Genomic DNA, 11,935 nt, shown 5'->3' on the forward strand with positions numbered 1-11,935 from the left:
ATTGTTAGTATTTGTATCCTATTTTGGTTTATCCTAAATTCTGGTTTAACAATTTATTTATTTACTAAGTAGATAAATGTGACACATTAGTATGGTGATCAAAGTCAGAGCTACACAAAAAAATACACGCCCCAGGGGGCTAGCAGGTGGCATGGTGGTTTAGGTGCTGGACTCCCATATGACTGACCACAAGTCCAAGTCCCGGATCTGGTGGCTTGCTTTTCACTTTCTCTCTCTCTCTGTCTCTCTCTTGTGAACACATATGCCCTATAGCAAATTAAATAATATAATAATTGAGAGATTAAATAATTTTTAAAAATATACACTGAAAATGTCACTCCTGTCTTAGCTCTGCTACCCATTCTCATTCTTCCTTTCTTTCTGTCCTTTTCCCACTTATACTCTGTGGAACCAGTTTCTCTAGCTTCTACCATTTTGTTTTTGTTTTTGTTTTTGTTTTTTTGAGAGGTTTTTGCTACAGGGTGCGTGTGCTCGCCAGACAGACAGACAGAGAGAGACATAGAGACAGAAAGCGAGAAATCACCCTCCGGGGGGATGGTCATGCCGCAATCCCTTCTCCTCCATTCTCCTCTCGGGATCTTGGGCACGCACGCACACACGCCCAGTGTGAGTTTTAAGCCACCGGGTCCAGGATGCGAACCACAGTCGACTACGTGGGAGTCCAGCGACATAGCCATTACGCTAACTGCTGGTTCCCCTAGCGTATTTTTTTATATTTACTGTGCACAAATGAGTAGTTTGTGCAGTTCTTATATCTCCTTTTTTACATGAAAAGTAGCACACAATAAAATCTTTCACATTTTACTCTTTTTACTGAACTGTATGTCCTGAAGAGCATTTCACATCAGTCATAGAAATAATTTTCATTCTTTTCTATAGCTATACACATATCCATTCTGTAGATATATTATAGTTACTTCAACCACTCTCATGTGTATAGGCGTGTAGGTTGTTTCCAATATCACTTTGACATTACAAGCAATGCTGCAATGAATAACCTTTGTGCATATGTATTTTAATATGCATGAAGGTAGACCTTCAAGGTAGATTCCTAGAAGTGAGATTGCTGGGTTGAACTACATGTGCATGTATATAGTTCCATTAAGTACTAACACATTTCCTTCCAGAAAAGATGCACCAACTTCCATTTCTGCCAGCAATATGATTTATGAATATTTGCTCCCAGTCTGTGGCTTGACTTATTATTTATAGAAAAGTATTTCTTTTCTTTTCTTTCTTTCTTTCTTTTTTTTTTTTTTTGAAGAGGTTTTTGGAAGGGAACCAATCATGGTAATTGTTTGCTCTCTGAGAAACCAAGCAAGAAATCATCCCCCAGGGGGGATGACCATGCTGCAATCCCTTCTCCGCCATTGTCCGATCGGGATCTTGGGCACGCACGCACACACGCCCGGCGTGAGTTTTAAGCCACCAGGTCTGGGACACAAACCACGGTCGACTACATGGGAGTCCAGCGACATAGCCATTACGCTAACTGCTGGTCCCTTTTTTTCTTTTTTTAAAGAATTACTTTATTTAACTTTTTTTATTATTTATTTTATCTATTTATTTTGATTTGACCAGAGAGGGACAGAGTGTGTGGGAAAGAGAGAGAAAAAGTAAGAGAGCAAGTCGCCAGGTCTGGGACTCGAACTGTGGTCAGCCATGTGGAGTCCAGTGCCCTTAACCACTACACCATTTGCCAGCCACAACTGAGCAGTATTCAAAGAGCAGAAGTCTGAAATGTTTGTGAAATCAAATTTATCATTTTTTATTTTTTATGAGAGAGATTTTTGCTATAGTGCATGTGGGCTCACCAGAGAGAGAGAAAGCGAAAAAGACAGAGAAAGAAAGCCACCAGGTCTGGGATTTGAACCATAGTTGACCTTGTGGAAGTCCAGTGCTCTCAACCACTGTGCCACCTACTGGTCCCCCTGCATCAGTTTTTATTTTTTTTGTGAGAGGTTTTTGCTATAGGGCGCGTGCGCTCGCCAGACAGACAGAGAGAGACAGAGAGATAGAAAGCAGGAAATCACCCCCCAGGGGGGGATGGCCACACCACAATCCCTTCTCCTCCGTTCTCCTCTCAGGATCTTGGGCACACATGCACATGTTCCCGGCATGAGTTTAAGCCACTGGGTCCAGGACTCAAACCACGGTCGACTACATGGGAGTCCAGCAACATAGCCATTATGCTAACTGTTGGTCCCCCTGCACGAGTTTTAAGCTGCAGGGTCCAGGACTCAAACTGTGGTTGACACATAGGAGTTCGGTGATGTAACCATTATGCCATTCACGGATTCCCCAATTTATCAATTTGTTCTTTGACAGGTTGTGTTTCTCTTGTCATATCTTAGAAATCTTTACCTAACTCAAGATTATCAATATTTTCTCTATGTTTTCTCCTAGAAGCTTTATAGTGTTAGGTTTTATATATAGGTCTATGACCATTTGACTTAATTTTTAATATATTGCACAAGATATGAATAAAAGTTCTTTATTTTTAAGGTTTTTGCTGTAAAGTGTGTGTCCTTGACAGACAGAGAGAGGGAAAGTGAGAAATCACCCTCCTTGGGGGGAGAGGAGGGCGTCATGCCTCAATTCTGTCTCCTTTATTCTTCTCCCTGAATTTTGGGCATGCACACACATGCACCTGGCATCATTCTCAAATCACTGGATCCTGGACTCGAACCACAGTTGTCCATGTAGAAGTCAAGTGCCCTAACCACCATGACACCTGCTGGCCCCTGGAAGTTCTTTTTTTACATTTGATTTATAAATATTAAATTATTCTTACATAACTTGTTGAAAAGATTATATTTCTTTACCGAATTATATTTGTACCTCTGTCAAAAATCAGTTAACCACTAGTGGCAGGCCTCATGGCTCAGTGGCTAAGTGCTCTGTGGAGGAAGCTGGATCCCACACTGACCATGGTTCAATCCTTGAGGGACACTCTAGGTGCATGTGCATGCATACCCAGAGAGTCCTGACAGGACGGAGGGATGGAAGAGGGGAAATTGCAGCATACCTGTTCCCCACTAGAGGGTGCTCTCTCTCTCTCTTTCTTTCTGGTGAATATGCATGTTCTCTGGCAATGGAGAAAAAAAAATTGACTGTATATATGTGGGTCTATATACAAGTAGGTCTTTTTCTAGATCTTATTCTGTTTTATTGGTATATATGTTCTTCATTACACCAACACCATGCTGTCTTGATTATTATAGTTTTAGAATTCTTGAGGCTGCCTCATAGCCTAGTGGTTAAGGGAGTCAAATCCCAGTCCCCCCAGCTTGAAAAACATGCGAGGTACATGTGCATGTATGCCCCCAAATCTTGACAGGATAGAGAAATGGAAAAGGAATTGAGGTGTGACCATGCTCTGTTGGGGGCTGTGCCCCTCTTTTCTCTCTGGCAAATGCACAAGACCTCTGGCAATGACAAAATAAATAAAATAGGGGCCAGCAGGTGGTGTGGTGGTTAAGACACTGGATCCCACATGGCTGCCTCCGTGATTTAAGTCCTGGACTCAGTGGCCTGAAAAACACACAGAGCACATGTGTGTGTGTGCCCAAAATCCCAAGAGGAGAATAGAGGAAAGGAGACTGCAGTGTGACCATCCCCACAAGAGGTGGTGATTTCTCATTTTCCCTGTGACATTTTCTGTGACAAAAACTCTACAACAAAAACAAAAACAAACAAAAAACCTGTAAAAAGTAAATAAATAAAGGGACCAGCAGTTGGCGTAATGGCTATGTCACTGGACTCCCATGTATTCGACTGTGGTTCGAGTCCCCGGCCCTGTGGCTAAAACTCACACTGGGCACGTGTGTGTGCGTGCCCAAGATCCTGAGAGGAGAATGGAGGAGAAGGGGCTGAGGCATGGCCATCCCCCCTGGGGGGTGATTTCTAGTTTTCTGTCTCTCTGTCTCTCTCTGTCTTTCTGGTGAGCACACATGCCCTATAGCAAAAACCTCTCCTAAATAAATAAATAAATGAATAAAATAAAAAGTAATTGTAGTGGACAAGAAGGTGGCATAGTGGTTAAGGCACTGAGCTCCCACATGCTAAGTGCAGTTTGAGTCACGGACCCAGTGGCTTGAAACTCATGACAGATGGGTGTGCCAGCATGTCCAATATCCTGAGAGGAGAATGGAAAAGAAGGGATTGTGACATGGCCATACCCTGTGCAGGTGGGGAGGTAATTCCTCACTTTCCCTCTCTCTATATCTGTCTGTCTTTCTCTCTGATGAGTGCATGTGCCCAATGACAAAAATCTAAAGGGAAAAAAATAATTGTACCAATTAGACTCCCATCAATAGTCTATAAGAATACCACTCGGAACCAGCAGTTAGTGTAATGGCTATGTCACTGGACTCCCACGTAGTCGACCGCAGTTCGCGTCCAGGACCCGGTGGCTTAAAACTCACACGGGGCCTGTGTGTGTGCGTGCCCAAGATCCCGAGAGGAGAATGGAGGAGAAGGGATTGCGGCATGGCCATCCCCCCTGGGGAGTGATTTCTCGCTTTCTGTCTCTCTGTCTCTCTCTGTCTGGCGAGCGCACGCACCCTATAGCAAAAAATCTCTCAAAAAAAAAAAAAAAAAAAAAAAAACCACTGTTCTGGGACCAGCAGGTGGCATGGTGGTTAAGGCACTGGACATTCCCACAAGGCCAACCATGGTTCAAATACTGGACCTGGTGGCTTGCTTTCTCACTTTCCCTCTCTCTCTCTCTCTTTGGTCAAATTAAAATAAATGATGAATAAATAAAATACAATAAATATTTTTTTAAAAAGAAAAAAAAACAGTGTTCTGTATTATTGACATTTTAGCCTTTTATTTTTAGTCATTCTAATGAATATATAAGGATATTTTTGTTTGTTTCTTTTTTTTTAATCAGAGAAATTTTTGCTATAGGGCGAGTGTGCTCGCTGGAAAGACAGAAAGACAAAGACAGAAAGTGAGAAATAACCCCCCGGGGGGGAAGGATGGTCATACCACAGTCTCTTCTCCTCCATTTTCCTCTCAGGATTCTGGGCACACATGCACATGCATGTGGCATGAGTTTATTTTATTTTTTTTAGAGAGAGAGAGTTTTGGTATAGAGTGCATGTGCTCACAAGAGAGACAGAAAGAGACACAGAGACAGAAAGTGAGAAATCACTCCCCAGGGGGGATGGCCATGCCACAATCTCTTTTCCTCATTCTCCTCTCCAGATTTTGGGCACGTACACACATATGCCCAGTATGAGTTTCAAGTGGCCAGATTGGTGACTCAAACCATGGTCAACTTCATGGGAGTCCAACAGTGTAACCACCGTTATGCCATTTGCTAGTCCCTATAAGGATATATTTATTTATTAGGGGCCGGCAGGTGGCATGGTGGTTAAGTGCACTGGATTCTCACATTGTCAACCTTGGTTAGAGACCCAGACCTGGCAGATTGCTTTCTCACTTTTCCTTTCTCTCTCTCACTCTGTCACTCTCTGATCAAATTAAAATGAATAAATAAAATACAGTCAAATAAAACAAATTTTTGAAAAATAATCATTTATTCAATTATATATAATATGCGCACAATATACATTGCATATTATATATGCAATTATGTAATATGCAATATAATGTATATAATATACTATATTGCATAATATATAATGTATAATATTGTATATCAGATTGCATATTATATATGCAATATAATATATATGCATATTCTCTCTATATAGCATATATATATGCAATATATATATAAATATATATATAAATATAAATATATATATATATATATATATATAAATGTGCTTACAGGGCACATGTGTTCATGAGAGAAAGGAGAGAGAGAGAAAGTGAGAAAGTAAGCCATAAGTTCGAGACTTGAACCACAGTCAGCCATGTGGGAGTCCAGCACTCTAACCACCATGCCATCTGCTGACCCGGTATAAGGGTATTTTATTATTTTGACTTGTAATTCAGTAATTGCTAATAAAAATGAATACATTTTCATATAATTATTGGTCACTTAGGTATCCTCTTTACTGAAGTACCATTTAAATCTATTGCCTGGTTTTCTGTTGGGTTACTATTGATTTATAGTTTTTTTTTCTTTTTTTGAGAGGTTTTTGCTATAGGGTACGTGCACTCACCAGAAAGACAGAGCGAGACAGAGAGACAGAAAATGGGAAATCATCCCCCAGGGGGGGATGCCCATGCCGTAGTCCCTTCTCCTCCATTCTCCTCTTGAGCATGCATACACATACACACCCAGCGTGAGTTTAAGCCACTGGGTCTGGGGCTCGAACCGTAGTCGACTACATGGGAGTCCAGTGACAGCCATTACACCAACTGCTGGTCCCAAATTTATAGGTATTCTTTATATATTCTGGATCCAAGCCCTTTATTTTATTTTTGGAGAGATTTTTGCTATAGGAAAGACAGAGAAAGAGGGAGAGAAAGTGAAACATCATCCCCCAGGGAAATGACCATGCCGCAATCCCTTCTCTATTGGGATTTTAGGCTCAAACACAAATGCGCCCAATGTGAGTTTCAAGCCACCAGGTCTGGGACTCAAACCATTGTTGGCCAAGTGGGAGTCCAGCACCTTAACCACTATGCCACCATTATTTGTGTTTTCTTCTTTTTAAATTTATTTAATTATTTATTTTAATTTGACCAGAGAGGGACAGAGTGAGGGAGAGGGAAAGTAAGAAAGCAAGCCGCTAGGCCCAGGACTCGAACCACAGTCAGCCACGTGGGAGATCACTCTAAAAGCTGGACATGGTGTCATGCCTTAAGTCCCAGCTACTGAAGAGGTTGAGACAGGAAGCTTACAACATAGTGAGACCCTGTCTGAACAAAAATGGAATTTGGTTCTTGGCTTGGGTACTTAGATTTTTTTTTACCAAATTGAATGTTCCATGGGACATTCGAAGGTTGCACAAGATGTGGGATATTTCTTCATTGTGTGGACTGTCCATTGTGCTGTAGCATCCTTTCCTAAATAGCTATACTTCACCTTCTCAGTCACTGTGGTGACCAAAAATGCTTCCACAAATATGATCAAAGAAGGTGAAGGGAGGGACCAGCAGTTACCTAATTGCTATGTTGCTGGACTCCCATGTAGTTGACTGCGGTTCAAGTCCCAAACCCAGTGGCTTAAATTCATGCTGGACGTGTGTGTGCATATCCAAGACCCTGAAAGGAGAATGGAGAAGGGATTACAGCTTGGGCATCCCCCCTGGGGGGGGTGATTTCTCACTTTCTGTCTCTCTGTCTCTCTCTGTCGGTCTGGTGAGCGCACACGCCCTATATCAAAAACCTCTCCTCCCCCCCCCCCAAAAGAAGGTAAAGGGAAAGAAAGGTGATCAAAGTTTATTTTCTTTTTAGAATTATTTATTTATTTTATTTTGTTTCCTATTAGTATTTTTAAATTTGACCAGAGAGAGAAAAATTGAGAAGCATGCCTCCAGGTCTGAGACTCAACTGCAGTTAGCCTTCTGGAAATCTAGCACCTTACCCACCATGCCACCTGATGACCCCAAGTTTATTATTTCTTTCTTTTTTTTTTGGGGGGGGGAGAGGTTTTAGCTATAGGTTGTGTGCGCTTGCCAGAGAGACAGAGAGGAACAGAGAGACAGAAAGGGAGGAATCACCCCCCCCCAGGGGCGATGGTCATGCCACAATCCCTTCTCGTCCATTCTCCTCTCGGGATCTTGAGCGCACACGCACACGCGCCCCTCACGCCGGGCGCATGTGCGTGCGTGCCCAAGATCCTGAGAGGACAATGGAGGAGAAGGGATTGCGGCGTAGACATCCCCCCTGGGGGGTGATTTCTTGCTTTCTTTCTCTCTGTCTCTTTCTGTCTGTCTGGCGAGCACACGCGCCCTATAGCAAAAACCTCTCCAAAAAAAAAAGAATCACTACCTTGGGGGAATGGCCATGCCACAATCCCTTCTCCTCCATTCTCTCAGGATCTTGGACATGCATGCACATATGCTCGTCATGAGTTTAAGCCACCAGGTCCGGGACTTGAACCGTGACCGACTACATGAGAGTCCAGTGACATAGCCACTACACCAACTGCTGGTCCTCTCAAGTTTATTTTCAAACTGAGAGTATATTAATATATTTCTCCTCTTGTTCTTATAGGATATTGATATGCAGCTCAACTACATAATGAACAATGTGCAACGGATAATCAACCGCTATACTATTGACCTTAACCCACCCTCTGGAAGAAATATCTCTGTAAAAGAATATAATAAAATACATAGAGCCAGTTTTTCTGAGAAATTGTCTTCTCATGCCAAAGCTATTGAAAGTAGAGAAAAGACTCTTGCCCGCATACTGGCCTGGTTGGAAGAATGGAGTAAGTTTCTGGAAGTGGTTCATGGGAAAACAACAAGTTAATAAAAAAGAAAAGTGAACCTGTACGTGTTTATGTATGTCTCTCTGTGTAACATATATATATGTATATACATATATATATATATATTATACATGAGAGATTTTGCTACAGAGCACGTGTGTTCACACAAAAGAAAGAGAGAGACAGAAAGCAAGAAATCACTCTCTGGGGGATGGCCACGCTGCCATCACTTCACCATTCTCCTCTTGGGATATTGGGCAGCACGCACATGTGCCCGGTGTGAGTTTCAAGCCACCATTTCCGGGACTCAAACCGCAGTCGACTACATGGAAGTCCACCAACATAGCCATTATGCCAACTGCTGGTCCCAATAATAAATAAAGATTTACTCATTCATTATCATCTATGTGCCCTCTGCTTTTCTTCACTCTTACCAGCCTACTCCTGTCTGATGTCTTTATGGTTACTACTCCTTTGCCTGGGACATTTTCCACAGATAGCTACATGTCTTACTCTCTGCTTAAATCTCATGTTAAAATAAGGATTCTCAGGGCCAGCAGGTGGTGTGGTGGTTAAGGGTGCTGGACTCCCACATGACTGACCATGGTTTGAATCCTGGACCTGGCAGCTTTCTTTCTCACTTTCCTTCTCTCTCTCTCTCTCTTGCTCTGTCCCTCTCTGGTCAAATTAAAATAAGTAAATAAATAAGTAAAGTGAAATAAAATAATCCTTTAAAAAATAAAATAAAATAAGGACTCTCTGACTGTCCCCACTCCCTAACTCCTAGCACACACTGTCACCCTCTTCCCTTCTTTATTTTGTCTATAGCACTATATCTGATATACTACAAAATTAACTTTTTTTTGGCCTGTCTCCTTTTGAATGCCAGCAATATAAAGTCAGAGGATTGGTTTTATTCAATGCTATATCCACAGCACTCAGAATAGTATACAACAAAGCAGACATTGGGAGGCCAGCAGGAGACGTGGTGGTTAAGGCCCTAGATACTCCCACATGGCTGGCTATGGTTTGAATCCTGGACCTGGTGTTTTGCTTTCTCACTTTCTCTCTCTTTCTCTATGTGTCTGTCTCTGGTCAAATTAAAATAAATGAATGGGGCCAGCAGGAGGGAGTAATGGCTTTGTCGTTGAACTCCCATGTTCGAGTCCTGGACCTGGTGGCTTAAACTCACGCCAGGCGCGTGTGCGTGCGTGCCCAAGATCCTGAGAGGAGAAGGGATTCCGGTGTGGCCATCCCCCCTGGGGAGGTGATTTCTTGCTTTCTGTCTCTCTGTCTCTCTCTGTCTTTCTGGTGAGCACACACATGCACCCTATAGCAAAAACCTTCCCCCCAAAAAACAAATTAAAATAAATGAATGAATAAATTAGAAAAAAAAGACATAAGTTAAATGAACAAATGGATAAAGTAATGCTAAAACATTTTAAATAAATAAAAAATAAAATAATTATTTTAAAAAAGGGGGGATAGCAGGTGGCATGGTGGCTAAGGATGCTGGACTCCCACATGGTTGACCACGGTTTGATTCCTGGACCTGGCTACTTGCTCTCTCACTTTTCTCTTTCTCTCTCCCTCTCTAGTCAAATTAAAATAAATACATAAAGTTAAATAAAATTATTCTTTTTTTAAAAAAGAAACTTTATTTTGTGTAAAAACCTCACATAATAGGGAATAAAATAAAATATCGAGCAGGGCCAGCAGGTAGTGTGGTGGTTAAGGTGCTGGATTCCTACATGGCTGACCACAGTCTGAGTCTCGGACCTGGCAGCTTGCTTTCTCCCTTTCTCTCTCTCTATCTCTGGTGAACACACGTGCCCTACTGCAAATTAAATAGTAACAAATAAAATAATTCTTTTAAAAAAATGGATAACCTACCAAAGGAGTTAAGTGAGGTTTAGCTCTCCAGTATTTTTTAAAAAGAAATTATTTGTTTAATTTTATTTATTCACTCATTTATTTTAATTTTTTTCTTTTTTTTTTTTACTATAGGGCGTGTGCGCTCGCCAGACAGACAGAGAGAGACATAGAGACAGAAAGTGAGAAATCACCCCCTAGAGGGGATGGTCACGCCGCAATCCCTTCTCCATTCTCCTCTTGGAATCTTGGGCACACATGCACATGCGCCCTGCGTGAGTTTTAAGCCACCGGGTCTGGGACGTGAACCATGGTTGACTATGTGGGAGTCCAGCGACATAGCCATTACGCTAACTGCTGGTTATCCATTTATTTTAATTTGACCAGAGAGACACAGAGAGAGAGAGAGAGAGATGGAGAAAGTGAGAAAGCAAGCCACCAGGTCCAGGACTTGAACCACGGTCAGCCATGTGGGAGTATCCAGTGCCTTAACCACCATGCTACCTGCTAGTCCCTTAGATCTCCAATATTAAAAAACAGACTCATGGGTGACCAGGTGGTGTGGTGGTTGGGCACTGGATTCCACATGCCCTATTGCTTTTTTTTTTTTTCATTTTATTTATTGATTCATTTATTTTAATTTGACCAGAGAGAGACACAGAGAGTGAAAAAACAAGCTGCCAGATCTGGGACTCGAACCATGGTCAGACATATGGGAATGTTCAGCACCTTAACCACCATATCACCTGCTGGTTTCCTCATATGTCCTATTCTACAGTTTGAGTCCTAGAACCAGCAGCTGGAAAAACTAGTTAGGCACATGCGTGGGCATGCCCGAAACCCCAAGAGGAGAATGAAGGAAGAGGGATTTTCGGCACAACCATCCCACTGTAGGGTTATTTCCTTCCCTTTTTCTCTGTCTCTGTCTGGCAAGTGCACATACTCTATGGCCAAAAACCACAATACCTATATTCCCCAATAATAACCATATTGAGAGTTACCCAATGTCATAAACCTATAAGGTTATAATTATTTTCTGCACAAAAATACTTTTCTTACTCTTTTCAAGATGCCACTTTGTCAGAGATGACTATAATTGATGCTGACGAACGTCACCATTGGATAGCACAAATGGAGATGTTACCAGACACATTCAAAGCTATTGAGAACAATGTCAAGATACTGATAAGAATTAGTGCCTCTTTAATTGAAGAAAAGAAGAAACAAAAGAAAAAAATACGTAAGAGTGCTTTATGATTTCAGAAATGAAGTTTGACTTTGTCTAAAAAAAAAAACTTCATTGAGGTGTAATTTGCATACTACAGAATGCATGCATGTGAAATGATTTATAGTAAATATAAGCGTTGTGCAATGATTGCCACAAACTATTTTTTAAATGTCTTGCCAAAAAGTGTGTGCATTCACCAAAGAAAGAGAGAGAAGGAGGGAGGAAGTGAGAAATCACCCTCCATGGAGGATGGCCATGCCACAATCCCTTTTGCTCCATTTCTCCCTTCTGTGCGATTTTGGATATGCATGCACACACATCCAGAATGTTTTTCAGGTCACCAGGTCTGAGACTCTCATCATATATCAGCCATGTGAAATCCAGCCAGGACAACCACAGGCTGGTCCTGGTCTTTTTTCCTTTCCTTTTCTTTTTTTTTTTAGATTTTG

At 41.8% G+C, this 11,935-nt stretch overlaps 1 protein-coding gene across 1 annotated transcript in view; it reads left to right on the forward strand.

Moving 5' to 3' along the window:
• FAM186A (family with sequence similarity 186 member A) overlaps positions 1-11,935 on the forward strand; it is an 81,179-nt gene that overhangs the window by 4,866 nt on the left and 64,378 nt on the right. Inside the window, exons 2-3 of the mRNA XM_006168172.1 lie at positions 8,167-8,386; positions 11,328-11,498. Of these exons, the coding sequence (XP_006168234.1) occupies positions 8,167-8,386; positions 11,328-11,498 (391 nt within the window). The remainder of the gene's footprint in view (positions 1-8,166; positions 8,387-11,327; positions 11,499-11,935) is intronic.

This window comes from Tupaia chinensis, unplaced genomic scaffold, assembly GCF_000334495.1.
Source record: "Tupaia chinensis unplaced genomic scaffold, TupChi_1.0 Scaffold145652_1, whole genome shotgun sequence".
Classification (NCBI taxonomy): domain Eukaryota; kingdom Metazoa; phylum Chordata; class Mammalia; order Scandentia; family Tupaiidae; genus Tupaia; species Tupaia belangeri.